The sequence below is a fragment of the Ixodes scapularis genome, unplaced genomic scaffold (assembly GCF_016920785.2).
Source record: "Ixodes scapularis isolate PalLabHiFi unplaced genomic scaffold, ASM1692078v2 PGA_scaffold2__306_contigs__length_199485367, whole genome shotgun sequence".
In the NCBI taxonomy this organism is placed as follows: domain Eukaryota; kingdom Metazoa; phylum Arthropoda; class Arachnida; order Ixodida; family Ixodidae; genus Ixodes; species Ixodes scapularis.
The window spans coordinates 97,675,163-97,696,323 of record NW_024609857.1 but is presented as its reverse complement, the minus strand read 5'-3'; the positions used below and the strand labels follow the sequence as shown (position 1 = coordinate 97,696,323).

General features: G+C 43.1%; 1 protein-coding gene across 1 annotated transcript; it reads right to left on the bottom strand.

Annotated features, from left to right (window-relative positions):
* Positions 1-407: 407 nt before the first annotated feature.
* Positions 408-20,696, bottom strand: LOC8024324 (beta-1,4-N-acetylgalactosaminyltransferase bre-4-like). Its single transcript, XM_042291280.1, has 6 exons — positions 20,384-20,696; positions 18,257-18,489; positions 11,371-11,558; positions 5,829-5,951; positions 3,104-3,199; positions 408-537 (listed from the first exon to the last, which is right to left on the bottom strand). Exons 1-6 carry the CDS (start codon positions 20,694-20,696, stop codon positions 408-410), a joined length of 1,083 nt encoding a protein of 360 aa, XP_042147214.1.
* Positions 20,697-21,161: the final 465 nt, after the last annotated feature.

Below are 21,161 nucleotides of genomic sequence, written 5' to 3'. Positions count from 1 at the left end.
CCCTTGAAGCACCTTGTATTGTTCTGAAGCAAAAGGTTTCTTGAACTCTTCACTTAACTGACCAGGAGAACACTGAAAAAATAAGACACAGGTGGGGCGAGGCCCGACGTACGCTTTCCTTCAACTAGCAACACTACAACAGTACTGTTACTAGCTGAAAGTGTACGTTGTCCATCATGCTGCCTCTCTTACTCTTTCGGTGTTCCTCAACTCAAATAGCACGCTCGTCAGTCTAGATTAACTGACCTGAATCTGTCACGGAGGGGCTGCACAAGCTCTGCAGGGAAAGACAGTTTTGCAGCACTTGACATTATCGAAGGGCTTCACGTATTTACATTCCGCACGCACTGGTGTCTTTAACGCGCGGAGATATTGGAGCCATCGGGGAAGACGTGAAATCCTTGTCATTACGGGGCTTTCAGGTCAACCAAAATCCATGTATAGAGCTTCTTGAGCACTAGCTTCTTCCTCTCATATTTGACACTGTTTAGTCCATCTCTGCGGTATCGTGACCTTGCACCAGAGAGAAGCCTGAACCTAAAAGAGCAATTACGCGTAAGTAGTATGTCAAGCTATCGGGGGAGACGTTCGCAAAAAAGAAAAGCGTAAGGTGCAGAGAATCTATTACCATTATCAAGACTCACCCGTGGCGTAGAGAGGGGTGGTGCTTATGGGGCTTTAGTCCACCTTTCACCACCCCCCCCCCCCCCCGCCCCTCTCCGCTCCACACAAAGGTGCACGAAACGTTCAATATGCCAATGCTCACAAAGACGTTTAGAACTTACTCATTCCAGTTAAGATGCATTTTGATCACTTCACAAATATGTGCCTACATCTCTACATGGAACTGCAAGCTGTTGATCTATATAATGTGCATAGTACCACTAAAAGCCTGGTCAAAACACGAATCAACGTACAATATCCATTCTCAAAATTACGCCTCCTAAAAAGATTGTTAGTGATGTGCATTCAGGTGCAAACATTACAAGTTAGCATAAAGAATACTACCTCCCAATGATCTACAGTCGTGTCTGATTAATATGCGCACCACCGTTCCCCAGAAATACATTCATTGTGGGAGTCACCCTATAAGGAATCAAGGTTAAGATGACAAATAATCAGCAGTAAACGTCGCCACAAAAGCCCTTATTATCTCTGGCCGACTTTATCTTCTTCTAAGGGTTGAGGGAAGCATACTGTTTTTATACTTAAGCATAAGGGATAGGCATGACTTATGACCGCCCTTGGTGTGCTGTCGTCCGTGGTCGTGACATATACAGGGTGCTTAGTTATTTCATTTGATTGCATACAAATTTAAATAAAAAAGCCGTGAAACCTACCTAAATGCGGTCTGCACAAATGAGTTAAACGGCAAGGCGGAAATTATGTTCAAGAAAAAAATGCAACTAATAAATTACTTATGAAGGAAAATCTACTAATTACATTTTTAATTAGACGCTTTAGGGCACATGTTTATATTAGGGAAATTAAGGCAATCAATGTCGAAGGGTAGCCCAGCTTTTAAAAAGACTAAATCGAGTACGCAGTTCGAGTTATTTATTGTCAAATTTTGTTCTGCAAATCTGTAAATACCGAAACCAAACACCCGACGCCCGCCGGAAGGACAACCCTCGTGTAAGGCCGGATGGTCACGTGTTGATGACGAAATGTGTGTAGCTTTTGCGTCACAGCGCGTTGAAGCGTTCAGTTTTTCTGGAGTAGCCCATAATCAAGCAGTTTCTTTTTTTTTTTTTTTTTTTATATATAAACTGGCTTGCACCCATGATTAAAACGATTTTCGGTGGCACCGCGCAGCAAAGCAAAGTCACTTGTCGCGGTAGGTAAGGTGGCGTCTCGCTTTAGTTCCCCAATCACGGAACACCGACACCAATCGGCTCCGGCGCGCTTTGACTCAAAATAGTGACGCAAATTTTGTCATTAACACTTTGCCCTCCGGCGCCAAACGAGGGTTGTCCTTCTGGCGGGCATCGCGCGTTTGGTTTTGATATCGACAGATTTTCAGAACAAAATTTATCAATCAATAACTCGAACTGCACGCTCTTCCCAGAATTTATAAAGAAATGGTTTGGCTTTCAACATTGATTGCCTACGTTTCTTCAATATAAATATGTTCTTTAAAGCGTCCAAAGAAACGAGTAATTAGTGAAATTTCCTTAATTACAGTCCTTCCTTAGTTGCATTCTTTTGTGAAGATAATGTTCGCCTGGTCGTATAACTCGCGCAGACCACATTTCTGTAGCTTTCAAGCAATATTTAAAAAAAGAAATCAGTATTCCATAAAAAAAAGTAACCCTGTATATCGAAAGAAGGAAAAGGAACCCATTTGGCCAAAAGCCTCGACTATTAAACCATTATTTGGGGACCAGAACTTGTTCCTTTCTCAGGAAGGGCAACCAACAACCAGCAACCAACAATAGTGAAGCTCTCAGTGCAATATGCACACCAATGTATCAGGCTTTTCTTCTTTTTTTTTTCTGGCTTGAGCTGTTTTCAGAAAGCTCGTATTCATATTAAACAAACACAAAATGCAAATCTTTACTCAGTTTGTTTTCATACTAGCCATCAACGTTGTGTCAATAGCGCTTAACTGCGCTGTATGTGTCAACGGTCGTTAACTGCTATAATTACATTTTTATTTGCCGAATAGAAACGCATGCTGCGCCACCTGCGGCCCGTGATCCTTCTGATCAGAGTCTCTCGCAGATTGGAGCGATCGACATCGCAGACGCGCTTCGCTGGTCTCGCCCCATAGTCCACGCTAAAGTTATTTAATTAAACAAAATGTTGCGCCATGACTAGACAATAATGAGGTCGAGCGTCAATCATCCAAAATCCCCCCAAAACAAGAACAAAAATGAACAGTTGATCAAATGTATCTACTTAATTAGCGAACTAATAATTCATTTTGCCCCTTTTGTACTGTTCCCTTTAGCCCTAGGGATGTGAAAAAAACTAACACAAGTTTCCTTTTTTAGTTATTTAATTATTACTACAAATAAACAAGGCGGTCAACCGTTCTTGCATGAAACCAAACCAACAAACGAAGCACACCTGTGTACTACCAAATATTTTGTAAACCCACCTTTCAGGACTTGGAGTCTCCTTGACATGTCCTAGCATTGTGTACCTTGCAATTTCTGCAGGATACCTTGTGATATCTAAATTGGAGTGCTGCAGCCTGCGCCAATGAGAAAGCTTCTAATTAGAGGAAACCCGAACCCGTCCGGTCAGAACATGTACTGATAACGTTCTAGCTTAAATAAACCGACTGGAGTTTTCGCTATGTTAAATCCATACCCAAACAGAGAATAGTTCTTGAGGTTGTCGAAGTGGAGGCTTATACCAGAGCCAAGCCAGTTATTGTGGATTACTATATCAAAGCAATATATGTGCACGTCAATACTTTTAGTCTTAATTCAAGAAGAAGCGACGCAGTGATGTGACTGCTGCACGATTTGCGACATACTGCGTCAAATAGCTACAATTTACTACATTCTGCTACGTTTAACCGAAATGTATGGAAGTTGCATCAACATTGTGCCGTAGGGTTATGCACTTCCTCAATAAAGTTGAATGTCTCTTCCCCTACAATCGTTGGTACAAACATTTACAATTTCTTTTTTTTTTATCCTTAGATTATTACGTTGAGTAACGTACTTTGCATCTTAGTATCAAACATTTTGAGTTAAAGGAACTTCAGCAATATTTATAATTCGTGTGTCTGGGTGGGCTAGCTAGTTCCGCTGAGTGCGCTTCTCGCCAGACATTCGTGGACTCCGGAAAATGCGATACCAACAAGCCGACGTAACAATTTTTTTTTTACAGTTTTTGAAATCTTCGGAGCTCGAAAAAGACATTCAATGCTGTGTCCAAAATAATGTTAATGTAACATTCTTTTGGTGGAATACTCTGTTGCTTACCTTTTTTTCCTGCATGAAATAAATATGCACTGACATTCGTGCTAAGCCGTTCAATATTCCGGATGTTTTTCAAATGTACTTGCAGCAATCGGCCTTCTTCTTTTAAAACAAAAAATGCCTCTTGTCCTTTTACCAACATTCTAGTTGTCACGATTATTTCATCCCGAGACTGGGGCAGACGGAGGAAAATGTTTTTACACTGGAAGGAAAAGTAACAGGAAGAGACAACGACGGGGACGTTGTCTGTTCCTATTACTTTTTTTTTCACTGTAAAACATTTTCCCTCCTTCTGCCCCGGTCTCGGGTTAAAATCATAATTGTAAACTTCCACCAACCCGCCTGCTCACTGATTGTACATTTTTGTTGGGGCTTGCATAACTAGATAAACAGTCGAGTGTTTGACAGAATCAAACTGTCTGCCATGCGATTGATGCTGGTCAAGGGTTGCACAGAAGTAGGAAAGCAAATAAGGTATGGTCCTTAAGGTGTATTGACAAACACAGAATTCTTAACATTATTTTTTGCTTTGAAATAAATGAGAATGAATTGTATGCTGGCGCTCCAAAAGTGTTTTGCTGCTACCAAGTAAACTTCGGCTACTCAAAAAGGTGTTATAATATGGATCAGGTAATAGAACAAATGCTCGCCATTAGTCTCACCCAAAATCTTACAAGAAATGTCGCACTAACACAATTAAGGAAATAGAGCGTGACGCACAGTTCCATGGACGTTCTGCAGTTATGTCCACAAGGTATTTATCTTAGGTTTCAGTGGCTAACAGTTTTCAGTACAATGCCCAAATAAAAACGATGAAAAGAAAGTTCGAAACTTCGTTCTGACAAAAACAACATAAAAACTAATACGGACGCCCTGAACATATTAGTCCTGTCTACTAGGTTCGGATAAAAACAGTCGGTAATGGTGTGGCAAAATCAACTGCAACAGAAGAACGGTGGTAAATTTTGTTGCACAAGCCATAGAGTTTCATTACTGGAATTTTAAGAAAATGAATAAAGTATATATGGGTTCTACGGTCTAAAAATATGTTTAAAAGATAAACGAAGGTTTAATTTCTCCTGACATTCTGTTATGCCCCATATCAGTCAGGAACGTTTTATTCAAGGAGCCCAATTTAATAGATGTTATCTACACCATATATATGCAACAATATTTCTTACAGAATCGAAACTGACTAAAATATTCGCCGTCTTACTAAAATACACTAAGATTTTCGTAAAATGGTCATAAACAACAGTTAAGGGAAACTGAGAACCTCATGATGTGGACATTCTTTGCAGGCGTTACTTTCACAGAAGTGGGTGACTGGAACATACTAGTTTACGCGTTTTTTTCTGTAGCCTATTTCTTTTGTACCCTTTTCAATTCTCGAATCATCATATCTCTGGTATGATGTTCTAATAAATGCAGAAGCTTAATATGGTCCATAAACATACCTAGAATATTTGCTGAATGCGGTTCGCTTTTAGTAAAATTAGGTGAAGGAGGCGTGCTTTAGGAGATTCGCTTTTAGTCGTTGTGTTTTAAAATATTCTCTTGAGGAGGCCTGCTTTTAGTAGAATTAGTTGTAGCGGATGCGCTTTAGGAAATACGTGACGCGCTGCCTTGATTGCGGGATAATCGGGGAAGGGAGCGTTAATGTGCGAGGGGCGATGGCGGTGGGGAAAAAGTGACAGCGCGGCGGCGCTAAAACATTCTCCCCGCCATCAAAGTGCACGGGTGTTTGGGTTTGGAAGCCACCGGATTTTGCCCGAGAGGACATCTAGCAATATCCGCTGAAAAAAAAAAAGAAACTGGCGGTCGTTGGTTCGCTTTCAGTTGCTTTGTGTGTACCTTGTGGAAACAGTATATCAACTAGTGCGTCCTCACCTGTTAAACATGTCGTCATCCTCGCCACCCCATCCCCAGTATAGATTCGAAAATCCGTTGACAAATTCCATGTGTTTTTTGCTGAGGACACTAACTCCTCCAAAATATCCATAATAGGGCAGCCTGCAAGGCAAAAAGTATGGAACATATTTTTATTACATACGTATGCTACGATGTCCAGAAAGTGTTGAACTTCGAACTGAAATCAAATACTTCTTGCAATGTTTCTGTCAAATGAGCACATAAAAGATAGCACACTGTAAACTGGCAAAAACATACGTGAGCCAAAAGAACCAGGCGTGTTCCTTGTGTTTCACTACGTATTGTATCTCGGCGGTCCGCACCCTTAGAACATTCAGAAATATTTTACTTTGAAAACGAAAGTGTGAGTGACCTGGTGTTTGTTCAGCATGTGTAAAACTCGAGCAAACGCAAGTGCACAGATTGATTAAATTTGGAAAGACAATATCTCAAATGGAGATGAACAAAGGTTAATCTGACGAAAACATGTAAAGTGCGAGAGAAAGAGGTTTACCACTGTCATAATGCACGAACATGTATGCCTTATTATTAGTGTACACGCGCCCTGATTAAATTAATCTTTTTCAAGCAGGTTACAGGCCCTAATTGTGTTGTTTTGTTTTCGTGTTTTACAGTGTGAAGTTTCACACATGGTGATTAATGTGACCTTGTGCTGCATTCAAGACACCAAATATTCATAATGTTTTCCTCATTGACATAGCTAAAGGATTTAACAGTTAGAAATTATAGGCAAATCTGAGAATTTAACATATTAGGATGGAATTAAATATTGCATCACAGTATCGGTGTGCGTGACGTTTTTTATGTATGCAAGGACGGTTTTTTTCTTTTGGTTTATACAAAAAAAAAAGACAGCGAGGACAAACAGTTGTTGTAGCTCGACAAGCTCCTGCCTCCCGGACACAAGTTGGGGGAAGGATACCATCGCAAAAAAAAATCTAAGATGAAAACACAAACACTAACACAGCTGCTCATATTATCGCGCTAATAGATACTTAAAATAACTGAAGCACAAGCACAAAAAACAAGCGCACTCATGCCATTGCGCTGATAGACACTTCCAGCACGAAAAACAATTTTAGATTTACACATGACAATGCACACTGCATACAGGTCTGTTTAACACAGGAAACACGCAGTGTAGTCTAGAAACTGAGCCAATTTCTGCCTTAACACCGCTTTTTCTGCGACCGGTTAGTGATGCTCTAAGGGGTAGTTGGGGAGCGTAGGAAACACACGAGAAACCAAATAGCTTTAAGGCGACTCTTGTCAACCAGTGTTAACCTTTATTTAGAACAATAGAAAGCATAGTGAAGAAAAGGTTAGGGCGCAAACGAGTTGGTGGTGGTTTAACATTTGCGTAAAAACCCCGAGAATGTTTTCAGTCTCGGGGTTTTTTAGTCAAGGGTCATTCCATGTCAAACGTCCCAGACGTTGCGCTCGACCACCTTCGATTTCTAAAAAAAACAATTCATGGCCTTTTGCCGCATTGTCCTAGCCATGCCCTAAAATAGTTTTGGCGAAAAAAAACATTATGGCGTGAGCGTGGTTTTTGACTTTTAAAAATAGCGTGAAACTAGGTATAACTTCATATTTTATAAAAAAAATCTTATTTTTTTATTAAATACCCAATAATATTTTTGTTAAATCTCCACAGCTTTCGACTTGCAATGTGGTTGGACTTGGGAAGTTTTGTTTAATTTAAATATATTTTTTAAACAGATTTATTTTTTTTTTCAAAATTTTTGTTATTTTTGTTATTTAATTAAAACTATCTAATTGCTCCGGGGACTTAAGAGAACATTGTACCGGCTCCCCCTGCAGGTATATAATCTATAAAAAAAAATTTTAACCGCTCAAACAATTATCTCGCAGTAAGCAAAAATCCTGAAGTTGCCAAAAAGTACGTTTTACGCATAAACAGCCATTTATTTCACCCTGAGGTAGTCCAAGCAAAAATACAAAATATGGTGGGTTTTTAAGAACTTGTGTTTTGATTCTGAAAGTTTAATCAAAGAAATTTTTGTTTAAAGCCAGAAAACAATTTTTGAAGTTTAACTCTCGCACCACAACCCGGCGTCGCTTCTTAACGCCTCTTCCCCGCACAGCACGCCACCGGCGACGATAGCTGACACGATTAGGTCCGAAGAAAGAACGGAGTTTACTGCCGCTTCCTCTTGTCCGTCTTCTCAGCTGCAAGGGAAGAAACGGTGGGACGCGTGTTGATAATCAAAGGTGCCGCCAGTGCGTAGCCATAGCAGACCCGCCGTGCCCTTTTGTATCCGAGGGCAACTTCTCACACTCCAAAACGCGATGCCTAATCGACGGGCGGCATCAGGTGACGTGGACTTCTCAATGCGTCAGGAGACGTGGACTTCTCCATAAATATATCTTACTTCTCCGTGAGAAGTAAGATATATTTATGGAAAGGTGGAATATTTTTGCCTAAAAACCACACGGTCCATGTAATAAGCATAATGAATATTGGCTTGAAGCAATTTAAAAAAAATAAGGAATATGTAAGAATTTTAGCATTTTCGATAGTTTTGCTACAAACTATTTCGTTGCTGCAGGTGACTCTAAAAATTCTTATTGACGGAGCTGTAAGTATACTGTACAAAAGAATAAAAAAGGGGTTTCAGGCCGTACAGCTAAATATGCAGAAAAACAACTAAATATGTGCAAAATTGCGTTTTGCCGTTTCAAAAGCCGTCAATTCTGCCTCTAGGTGGCCCAAAGAAAAAAACGAAACATGGTGACTTTTACAGAAGAGTTTGTTGCCTTTTGTTCTTGAAAGTTTAAATAAAATAATTTTGTTCTAAAAAGTAAACAAAAAAAACATTTTGAAGTTGAGGTCTCGCGCCGCAACCTGGCATGGATTCTTGCGCCTTTTCTCTGCTCAGCACGCCACCGGTCGAGCCTGGAAAAGTGTGCGACGGTGTCACAGTTTGCGCAGACAGGTAGACAGTAGGACTTCGAGTGGTTGGGTACATCTTGGTGGGAAGAAGCTTTTTTTCCACTCTTGTTGCTTGACGGATTTTCCTATTTAGACTGTTTTGCGCGGCAGTGTCCTCGTGGTCTTCCACTATCTTGATATCAGCAGATGCTTGGCGCTGCCAGGTAAGAGCATCCACTAATAAGCTTGCTGTTTCTTACGTACACATCGCAATCACACTCTATTGTCAACGTCAGGACACTATTTAAACAGCAACACAAAAGCCCAGTGGACGGGCAATCTCGAACAACGATGCGATATGGTGTTAACGAATGCGCGCCGTTGGAGGCTTACGTCTCCAACGGCGAGAACCATCTTCCTGGGACCACGTGCGGTCTGCAGTATTTAATAAATAAAAGCGCCTCCTTTGTGTTTAAATCGGCTTTAAAACAGCAAATTCTTGCGTCGCTGAATAGTTCCGCTTTTAACCGCAGTATGCGAAACGGCTAGATTTCGCGGTGATATTGTCGCGTTTCCCTTTTAGAAGTCCACGTCAGCTGATGCTGCCCGTCGATTAGGCATCGCGTTTCGGAGTGTGAGGAGCCGCCCTCGAATGCAAAGGGCACAACGGGCCTGCTATGGAAAAGGCACTGGCGGCACCTCCGATTATCAACTCGATGCCCGCCATTTCTTCCCTTGGAGCTGAAAAGACGGACAAGGGGAAGCGGCAGCAAACTCCGTTCTTTCTTTGGGCCCAATCGTGTCAGCTATCGTCGCCAGTGCCGTGCTATGCGGCGAAGAGGCGTTAAGAAACGACACCGGGTCGCGGTGCGAGAGTTCAACTTCAAAAATTATTTTCTCGCTTCAAAGAAAAATTACTTTGATTAAACTTTCAGAATCAAAATACGATCGATTGCTCTTCCAAACCAACTATAATTGGTATTTTTACTTGGACCACCTCAGGGTGAAATAAACGGCTGTTTATGGGTGAAAACGCACTTTTTGGCAATTGGGGGATTCTTTTTTTTACTGCGAGATATTTAATTGAGTGGTTTAAACAATTTTATAGATTATATACCTGCAGGGCAGCCTGTAAAAAGTTATATTGAGTCCCCGGAGCAATTAGTTATTTTTTAATAAATTAACAAAAATGTCAAAAGTAAAAAAAAATTGTTTTTAGTACTTAAATTCAACAAAACTGCACAAGCCCAACAACATTGCAAGTCGAAAGCCTTACAAATTTAAGAAAAAAATATTGTTGGGTGTTTTATAAAGACGCAGGTTTTTCATAAATTATAGAGTGATACCTAGTTTTACGCTATTTTTAAAAGTTAAAACCGCGCTCCCGTTAATAAAAAAGTTTTTCATCAAAAATATTTTAGGGCATGGCTACGGACAATGCGGCAAAAGGCCATGAATGTTTTTTTAGAAACCGAAGGTGGTCGAGCGCAACGCTTGGGACGTTTGACATGGAGTGACTCTCAAATGAGAAAGCATACCTCATGAGCATTTTAGTCGAAAACATTTTGATACAGGTTGTTGTGCTAGATGACACCGCCAGCACCATAAGCGACGAGAAGGAAGCACATTTAAAAATGAAGACTTCAGCCAGCCTTTTTTTTTTTTTTTTTTTTTTTTACAGTTGATATATACCTTTTCCCCGAGGGCGGCGCCATGTTGAATTTCGTCACTAACTGTATGGGCGAAAACATTGGCTATCGCCACGCAAACATAATACAGTTAGGATATAGGCGTAACCATCACCCATTCTTGTTTTGCCTCACCTCTATTTTATTTACTATTTGCTGGTTGAAATGTTTTTATTATTTTTTCGTCGCCCATACCGGATATTCCTGCCACATGGCTGGGAAAGAGAGTAAACAAAAAAGGTATATAGTTACAAGACCCCGCGCGACTGCGTCGTACATAAACTTTATTGACGACCCCCCCCCCCCCCCCAACATTAATCTGGGATTTCAATTTCCCAAACCACCCCTAACATAAAATAAGAGACACTAAAAAAGTACCTACCAGAAACGAAGGCACCTGAACTCATTCTTTAAATAAACATTGCGTAGCTTCCGATAATGTTGGATAAAACGTTGTTTTCTTTTTACCGTTGAACAGCAGAATCGATTTTCTTCACGTCATGTTTTTGGCAAAAATGTGACATATGAACGGCTCTTAACCTCTTCTGAAATTGCATCTTATACAAGGTAATTAATATAATAAACCAGAATAATCAATTCTCGGGCATTTTGGAATTTTTTTTTTTAAATTTTGTGTAAACAAGGCGCACGAAACACGAAAAAGTGGTTTCTATTTTCACGTATATTAACGGGGGTCTTCCTGTAAAAAGGTCACTGAATTAATAATGTTCACGCGGCAACTCTCAACATAAGGTTTTAGAACGTCGTTCCATAATTCCTACAACCAAAACCCGATACTCTGTCGTCGCCTTTGAGCGGGCGTCGTATCCTTATCGGGAATCGCTATCGTAGGTATACCGGAACAATGCGTACTAAAACCCCCTTCCGACAAAAAAACGTTACCGTTGCAGCTTACCTGTACTCCAGAGTGCTGATGGCCACAGACAGGTGCCTGGGCTTCTCGGGACAAGTGTAGAGGATGCGGTCATCCTCCGGGACGAGATCCACATCGTGAAAAATAAAGCACTCGTAGTCGTACAATGCCAGCGACTCCAGGTATCCAACGTTGAACAGTTTAGCTCGGTTGAATTTCCCGTTCTCATCCTGAAGACGAAGATGCAGAAGCATGACCGAGAGAAATATAGGTTTAGTGCGCAACATAACCAAGACACGGCATTAGTGTTTTGATGCAATCTACGAACTCAGTTGGGGTCTATTACATTTCGGCTTTTCAACCCCGCCACAAAATTGAAGAAGAAAACGAAAAAAACATTGTACCCCGTATCTGGTTAACTCTGTCACGACTCACGCCCCTCAGGATCACAAGCAATACAGCGGGAAAATAACATTGCTACTTAAGTTGAGGAACATGATAAACGATGTGTTCCCAGCGGCAAAGAAGCGTCCACCGTTTGATACTGAGACTACATGACAATAAGCGCTATTTCGCTCGCACTTCATATTAGATGAACTTGTTAAACAAATCAATGAATGGCGATCTGAGTGCATCGCGGGGAATTATGAATATAGGCACTCTGAGTCTATATAGGGTGTGTTATTTTCGGTTTTACATTTTTGTTTAAAAAACAAATTGATTAAAGCTGCACTAATGCGGCTTGTGCGGTTGAGTTATACGGCCAGGGGGACATCATGATAGGGGCAAATCGTCACGGTAAGTCAGCTAATTAAGTAAAGTTTGTTGATTAACTTTTTATAGTTCGTAAAAAACGTGACTTCAATTAGCAACTTGCTGAAAATAAAAAGAACACTTTTATAATTTGAAGCATCAGCATAAAAACGGATTTTAGAAATCGTACAAATTTAAGCTTAAAAGAGCTGTGCAAGAATTTCAGGGCGTTGCCTAAATAATTGTGAAAGTTGATGCCTGACACTACTGAAGTAAACTACAGAAAACAGATTTTGCCTGGATACCCAAGTTTTTATTTAAAAAAATGAAAAAGATCCAGGTTTCTGCCGCCTCTCAACTCGTACGTCGTCTTCCGGGTCACGTGCGCCATGACGTCGATGGGGTAGGCGCGGGGTTCCGGAAAAGTTCTCTCTTCAGTGAGCAGCGAGAACTCATCCGCTCGCGACCGCGTGACCACGTGCTGGCGGGCGCCGCGCGAAAAATATGCTGAAAGGAGGAAAGTCTCATCCGGGTCCGGCCATACCATTCTTACCCGTCCGGCCCTGACCCCCTCCCCCTCCGGCTCTTGGCGGCCGTTCGAGGTGCTGATAGAGCTGACGGTTTTGTGGACCTAGGATAGATGGCGCCCCTGAAACTGCGTATAATAAAAGTTTTGTGGATGATACCAGGTTTTTGACGCATTTATAATTATGTTGGAACGACAAGATTTATTAAAAAAGTTACCTTTTATCGAGCAGCTATTCGCACAACTTGCTATCTTTCTACAAGATTCCCCATTGACGTCATGCCGCATGTTTCTCAAGGCCACCGCTCGCGGCTGCAGGTCGGGGAATATTCTAGGTTTTGCCTCGCTATTACTACGCGGCGGAATCGCAACATTTCGATGAAAGGAGGTGTGTTTTCTGTCATTCGTGACAAGGTGAACAATATCAAAAGCAGAAGATGCCAATTCTTTCAACGTTAAAATCGTTGCAAAGCTCCTTTAACACACGCAATAAAGGCTGCTCTAAGCCATAGCGCTCATCGCACGAACGAACGCAATTTCTGTTGATCGACATTTTTTGTCTTTTTATTGAACAGCTTGCCAATCAAAACTAAGTTGTTCATTAATGTGACTTAAATTCTATACGAAATCGCAAAAGATAAATGATTGTGATACACTGAAGAAGTATGTGGACAAGAAGGAATACGCGACATTTCGGGCGGCCGCAATTCTTCAAGCGATGGACACGAAAAACGGCAAGGAACAAGTAAGGGTCGTTCATGTCACAAAAAGGGGGGTAGGTACTTTGGCCGAGGGAGAAGGGAAGGCGAAACCGTTAGAAGACGGTTTAGCCTTCCCCTCCTTCTCAACCAATTTAGCTACGCCATTTTTGTGACGTGTACTTCCCTAATGATTTAAAACAACCCTGAGACTGGGGAAAACAAGGACAAGCACGAAGTCTTCGTGTCGTGTGTGTCCTTCTTGTTTTCCCCAGTCTCAGCGTTGTCTTAAATCATGAACGGAAACCAGCTCGCCTGCGCCCCATCACTCATTTCAGTAATACGTACGACCCTTACTTGTTCCTTGCCGTTTTTCGCGTCTATCATTTGAAGAAGGGCGTCCGCCCGAAACGTCGTGTATTCCTGTCTGTCCACGTTCTTTTTGAGTGAAGCACAATCATATATCGTTTGCGATTTCGTGTTCAACTTCATTGTGCTCGGCAGCGCCCCCATCGTCTTAGATTGTAGTACCTCGCTTTCTTTTTTAAACGTACCTACGTATAGAAACTACTTGGCAACGGCCTGATACCTTGTAATTTGTTCATAACAGGACACCCTACGAAATGTATCTTTCGGTCGACAACCCCCAGGTCGTCCCCGTTTCTATTCTTTTCCAACACTCGGCTAGTGTGGAACCGCGAAAATTGATCGGTAACCGCGACTGATGTTGTCAGTTTTCGTTTCGGTTCACCGTCGAATTTCAATATCGGTTTTGTTCTAATTACGGTTTCCAAAAAAAAAAAAAACTATTTCTGATTTCTGAAGTCTCTGGCAGTTTAATAAATGCAGGACGTGGAGAGTCCCGACCATTTTAGTATTTTTCCGGAACCAACGAGATGACGGCATTAGGCTGAAGCAAGCGCGAAAGTAATCCCCATGTGCTCAAAAAATTAACAAAAAAAAAATGGGCCGATAGATATTACATGCAGTTGCCAAGCTGATTCTCGAAGAAAGGCGTCAGAATTTCATGCAGTGGTTATACTATATAACAAAGTATGTTGAACGCATCCTCTCAGCACTTTTCCGCGAGGTGAACATTCCCGAAGTCACTCTTCTACCAGATGCAAGCAGATCAGGTCACTTAGCGTGTGCATAGAGGACCTGCGCGCGATGCGCGGAAAACGACACAGCCATTTTGTTGTTGTGCATACATGTAGCGCATACAGGTGCGACGACATCGTACGCTTACGGCCCGGTGACATGAAAACACGACTCCGCGTCAAGAACACCGTTGCCGGCTGAAGAACAGAACTGCAGTTTGTGAACGTCCAGAGATCTCCAAAGCCGGCAGCAGGAGCTTTCGAGGGCGTTCAAAGCGCGCACCCGCACCCCGGCCGCTTATTTCGAGAGGCTAGGCGATAGGACGCATAGCAATGGCGGCCGCACATGATTGGCAGGGTATACAGAGTGACGGTGTAACGTAACACCTAGCAACCGAGGCGCAGTGGGGGAGAACGGTGCTAGGGCGTGCTTGGGCCACCAGCAGGGCGTCGCGAGGCGGCGTGTACGGGTGGACCAAGGTGGGTTAGTATTTTGTAGTTAGCGAATCCGCCGACTGTCGCTGCGAAGCGGCTTGAAAGTGTGTGTGTGTGTGTGTGGGGGGGGGGGGGGGCGGAGGTTTCCACGCGCTTTAGGGATCTTGGGCGGCGACGAGGCGGGTGTATCCCTAAAGCGTATTACTGCGCTGCGACGAAACTGGAAAAGCAAGACGTCGACGGCGATCTTCGGTGCTAGGTGTTACGTCACGGTGTCGCTCCCTATAGACCAGTGTCCGGAAGTGCTCTTTTTAGCCTCGACCGCAAGGAGCAAAGGCGAACAATAATCTCGAACCCAGGCGCTCACGGGGAGGGGGGGGCTGCGTCGGCCTGCGCCGCCACTTCTCGTTGAAGGCTTCTTCGCTGGTGTGCCGACTGCCGTTTCGCCGGCATCGGTCCTGTTTACCGCGGTATGTGAGTATAGTGCCCATAATGGTGAGAGCCGTGTGTCCCTACGCCACTTTGCCGCTGTTGGTTTCCATCTAGCCGAGCCAGAAAACATCTCGCGACGAGTTGACCGCGCCGCGAGTGACGAAGAAGAAAACATGGCGACGGTTTGTGCGATTGCTTTGGTGGCTCCGGTGTTGAGTGTCTTCAACGCCCTCGTGAGAAGACTCCCCTGCCCTTCGAAGTTACTGCAAACACCACGAGTGGCGAGAAAGATGTGGAATCATCGTCTCAACTACAAATAAGCAGGCCTTCACGAGCAACAACGATGCCGTGCAGGCGCTCGGCACAGTTGTATCGTCAGATGTCCTACAACGCCGAGGTATTTTCATTTATCATTTGGAATGGCTTCAAGGGTGGGAAATTATTTTATTTCGCGGATTGTTAACGCCGAGGCGAGTGCCCTCCGTTGCAGTGCCATTGTCGCGCAAAGTGTAGAGAAAACCGGGTGGCGATGGCGGCGGTGCTCTTTGATCGCTTTGATCTTGCGCCGTTGGGTTCATGGAGTCCGGAGTAAACGTACGTACTGTACGTGCGTCTGCTGGATCGGTGTTTTGGACTGCCTCAAAACTCTTTCTCACGCGCATTTTCCTTGTGAAGCTTAGTAGCTCATTACACCTCGTCGTCGACTGCGCTCATTTGACTACGACGGACGAGCCTGCGTGATGTGAATTTCACTGCCGAAGACCCTTGGTGTGCTGTAACGAGGGCTTATAAAATATCACCGATAACTTTTGAACAAACGAGTAGAAGTTTCGTCCGTTATCATAACTGATCGCCTGTCCCAATATTAATCAGTAGCGTTCCTAGACTCCGCCCCCACAGGCACCTACTATCGTTGCCCGGTAGTAAGTGTCTCCTGGTACCTCGTAGAATTCCAGCTCCCACTTCAAGTAAGTACCATCCTTTCGAACTGGCAATTAATAGTTTCGAACCCAGACGCTCGCAGCGTGTGTGTGTGGGGGGGGGGGGGGGGGGGGGGGGGACGCGTGCTGACATACTCGGAGCCCTGGTTCACGCCGCTTCGCGGCGGCAGACAAGGCGGCACATTACAAACGAAAGCTAATCCGAGCTGTCTATGTAACTAGACCCATTCGCTAGTCATTCGATGAAACGACGTGGTCTCGTTTTCATTCACTAAAACGGCGTTCGATCAAGTGAACGCCTCCCGCATATTTCGGCTCGGCAGAGCCGCGCTGCCGCAGAAAGGCAAGCAGATCGCAAAAATCGGTCTCAAACGTTTCACGAATGTAATGTCGTATACAAGAAGCCAACAATCAAGGTTTGAAAGCTAAAAGAAATCGGTAGCGAAATATTTAGTACGCAATGAACCCGGACTGAAACGCGGATGTCAAGGGTCTGCGGACACCGAGAACATTTAAAACAAGAAAGTTTTTTTTTTTTTTTTTTTTTTTTCTTTATCGAGATGGGTTTTCGAATGTTCACGACATCTTATCTGTTGACGAACGGGCCGCGGAGGCTTCTGGTGAAGACATCTTTCACGATGTGCCGGTACATTCGGACAGCCTGCCGCATCCAGCTCCCCAAAGCAACGCCGCCAACGCAGTCCCCCCTCCTGCCTGCCAGTTCTCTCCGCGTGGTGGCGCGAGCGTAGATAAACATGGCGGCGCCCTGGAATTGGCGCGGACACTGGTCTATAACCAGCCAATCCAGTGCGGCTTCGGTTGCTATGCGTCCAATCGCCTTGCCTTTCAAGATATGCACCACGCCGCCATCTATCGATGCTTCCAGAAAGTGTTTCCTCGACAGTTTACACAGCCAATGGGGCTGTGGCGCCATCCTGTGGCGACGTTGCGAACTTTGAATACATGTGCTCCAAACCAGTCCAAGGTCGGCGCATGCACCAGGACACTAATTCTGATGCATTAAAAACAGGTGGGCGTAACAGCGGAAAGTTACAGCTGTTGAATGATGGCCATTATGTTTGTGTCCGTAATGAGTGCGGCTTCGACGGACTACACTCTTCGATTGCTACCTAAAATTAAGCCGTTCTTAATAGACAATATGTGAAACTGTTTCGAGGTCTGGTAACAATGTGGCGCGGCCATCTTGGTAGCGTCAAGAATCTTTCTAGCTTCGGTTTCTCGCCATTTGGAAATCAGTGGCGCTGTGCCAGCGGTTGTTATGCAGCAGCAATTCCTTGGTTATCCAACTTCCGATTTGCGAGCGTTGACGAACAACTAAGCGGTTGTTCCTCTCATTTCTGAAGACACTTTCAATTCGTTTTTTGACGTGAAGGCACGAGAATTCGTACCATTTAGCGATAGAAGCATATCGACTACCGTGCTATTTCCAAGGCAATACACGCGAGTTTCTTTTTTCTTTTTTTGTAGGTAGGGTGGGTGGGGGGGGGGGGAGGAGGGGAAGGGGGGGGGGGGCGTGACGTTTTTGGCAAAGGCTCCAGTCTCTGGAAACCTCTGAGTTATTGTATATTAAACTGCGCCCCCAATAATTTGTTTCAGACTAAGAAAATAAAAAAAGTAATTCAGATCGTTCTCAGATTGGTCGACAGGTAAACGAGGATTTCAGCAACCATAGACTAAAGGCAGCATTGGGTGAAGTTTGTCGAAATAGTAACCCTCTTTAGTGAACTTCTAAACGTCCCTGGCTACATTGATTTGGTTTTCTGGAATGTTCTGGGTTACAAACATCGGGTCATAATCTTCACGAAAATTCAAACTGCATATATTCTTAAAATCTAAACCAGCTAAATCAGGTCTGCATCACTGAAACATTATGACTTTTAACGACGCGTTTTCTAAATGTTCTTGGTGTTTCATCCTAGTATATATTATGCTGTTTTTTTTCACAACTGGTCTGACGTCTGCCGCTTCCAAGCATCATCGTGAAAACAAAAGAAAAAAAAGTAAAGTTGTCACAAAGCCTACCTGTTCAATGACAAAAATGCCATAGTCTATCTGCTGCCGGGGCAGAAACTGATGCATATTGTGAAGGAACACATTGAGTTGCTTCTCCCGGTTTCTGTACGGGACAAGTATTGCCACCCGATGTCTGGCCAGGCACTCCTTTGGCTTGAACCTCCCTCCTGGCATGACATGCGTGAAGTTATTCTCAATCTCCTCAAGCGACGGGGCTTGTTGTAGAACTTTGATGGGGCCAACTAAGAAAGAGTGGGGCAGAAAAAACCCACACACACATTATGATCGGCTAAACTTTTTTTTTTCTGCAGCTGAAATTATCTAAAGATAATTGTGCGTAGTTAAGATCAGAGTGGTCTGAAGGAGTTGACACGACTTCGAGGGCACAGTTGTGGCCAAAGCCTAAAAAAACAGCACTCAAGCTTAATGCGAATACGTAGTTATGACAACTATGCATGAAACCACTCTATAAACATATTTATACATGATACGTCAGTTGTACTTGACTACAACAGACCGGTCCTGAACCCTCCAAGTGTTCTTCTTGATTAAAACAAAAAAAGTGTTCCTTGATACCTGTTTCATCGGTGCATGTTTTGTACATGCCACCCCTAGCAAGGGAGAGTCTATTTGGCGAGGTGGTTAATTTATACCTTTTTTTCACGGCAGCCACGCAACGTCCCAGAGACTTCTGAAAGAAAACTACCCGGAAAAAAAAATGAAATTACAAAGTCGTGGTGTGCTCCCCCTAAAAAGTACCATTTGTTCCGTATGGATTTAGCCCGCCAATATCTTTGACGTCCAGGGGGTTGTCGAATTTACCGTAACAATATAGTTTTACCGCAAAGCCTGCAATACCCAAAATGCATATACAAAAAGGTATAATATGCATAATTTTTGGCTTCTTCGTTTTTCTTTTTTCTTTTTTTGTAGTCATTGGCGTTTATTTTCATACTGAAACATTTCGAGTAACTTTACTGTTTTACTTGCATTTATGAAGGTGGCGTAAATAGTGGTGATATTTTGGCTAACTGAAGCCGAAGAAGACAACACACAAGTTTTCTTGTTCGGCAAAGTATGCTGGGACATTCGTCTTGGAGGATGATGACGGATATAAACTATTTGGTGAGCCCTACTACAACCTATGTCTTTTTGTTTGGTTTGGTTTTAGGTAATGCACATAGGTGATATGGATATTGAAAATGAACGAGGCAGTGAACAGCACACCCTCAATCGAATTAGTCTTGTGGGAAATTGGTTTTGCCTAAGATAAAAATTAAGAGTTCGCAAAAAAGACGAAAACAAGATAAATGAAACATAGAAGACAATAACCGAACTCACAGATATACATTTATTAGAAAAAAAAAAGAAGTGGACACCCATTTTATGTCGAAGTCGAGAGGTGTAGTGCACAAACACTTTTTTTATAAGGCAATTGCATCATTTAAACACATGTTCATTTAAGGCCGAAGCACGCGTGGGAAAAACGAACTGGAAGTCGCACGAAGATATAAACTTGAAATATATAGGTGCACTTTTTTTTTGTCCTCTGCCAACTGAGTATTGACCATGGGCCTCTCACCGATGGCTACCTTTTTCGAAGGGAAGAACAAACGAAGTGTGAACATTCCATGGGCGACCTAATATTAATTTACATTATTTCAGTTAGTCCACAATGTTACCGGAAACGTGGTACCTCCTTTCCCTCCTTGTTTTATGAGAATATCATATTTCCAATGTCACTAACTTTATTATACATTTAAAGAATATAAATTGGACGAAGCGAAGGAGTTGAAGCGGGTAAAAACAAGATAAAAAGAGACTCTTGGAATCCTCAGGTTGTAGCCGATGTTTCGCTAAAAGAAACAGTGTTCAGCCCCCTTGAAGAAGCTCAGTCTGAGCGAACCGTCGGCTGCCTATCTGAGGCTTCCTGTGGGCTCATTTCAAAATATCATTATTGATGATTTATTTTAGTGAAATTAAAAGGACAAAGTTTTAGTACACCATTCTAGTGACCCAAGATAATCGCTCTCATTAACAATAATGGCATTTGTTGCGTGTGCGTCACAATACCTATAATTTATTAATTGAGCCATCTTAACACAACCCAGGAATGTCCCGAGTGTTTTCACTTACCTAAATTGGGAGGCACCAGAGGGCAGAGCTCTAGCGACTTATTGGAGGACACCGCCATCGCACTGGTGTTGCCCACGCTTGTTCCGTTTCCAGTCCTTGCCACACCGCCCTGAGTCCTGTTCTTGAAGCTGGCATTGACAACGTGTGAGTCCAGGATTAATGAGGACTCGAACATCCGAGAGATTCTGCCTCTAAGAAGCTCGAAGTTCTTCTTATTGTAGGCAGATAGGTTGAAGCTGTACTCCAAGAGAAGGAGGGCAGCCAGGATGACCCCCAGTAACTTGTAGAAGTGTCTGCACAACGAATTGAACATCTTGCCGCAACCCCTGGATTCTCCAATTGCGGCTTCTTAGAATAACCCTGCCTGCAATATCTTAAGGGCACTTCTCTGATATGAGCTGGGTCTCAAATACTGGTTAGAGTTCTGGCTGCATTTCTACAAAAAATAATATAGAAAAAATACCTTACTCTTTGCAAGCATAACGTTAAAAAATACAGACTGAACTGCACCATAAACTCTAGCTATACGCCGCATTTTTCATCGGTGCAGCAAATGTACATCGTAATTCCTGCCCTATTAAACCTCCTTAAAGAAGAATATTAAGTCAACGCGATTTTTCTCTTTAGCCAAACGTAAAAAATGGTACACAGCTGAGTGTGTAAGAAGACACTAGTCTCCGTCGGTCGAGCGAAATTTGAACCTGTGACCGCTTTGTGGCGGCTCTCCGAGCTCCAGCATGTTTGCCGAATGGTGAGGTTGGGAATCCACTGGGCGGAT

Excerpts from the sequence above, each read along its gene's own strand:
- LOC8024324 (XM_042291280.1), bottom strand. The coding sequence starts at position 20,696 with ATGTTCAATTCGTTGTGCAGACACTTCTACAAGTTACTGGGGGTCATC. Across the intron at positions 5,952-11,370 it reads ATCAGCACTCTGGAGTACAG|GCTGCCCTATTATGGATATT; the intron begins GTAAGCTGCAAC and ends TTTGCCTTGCAG. Across the intron at positions 538-3,103 it reads GAGACTCCAAGTCCTGAAAG|GTTCAGGCTTCTCTCTGGTG; the intron begins GTGGGTTTACAA and ends TTGCTCTTTTAG.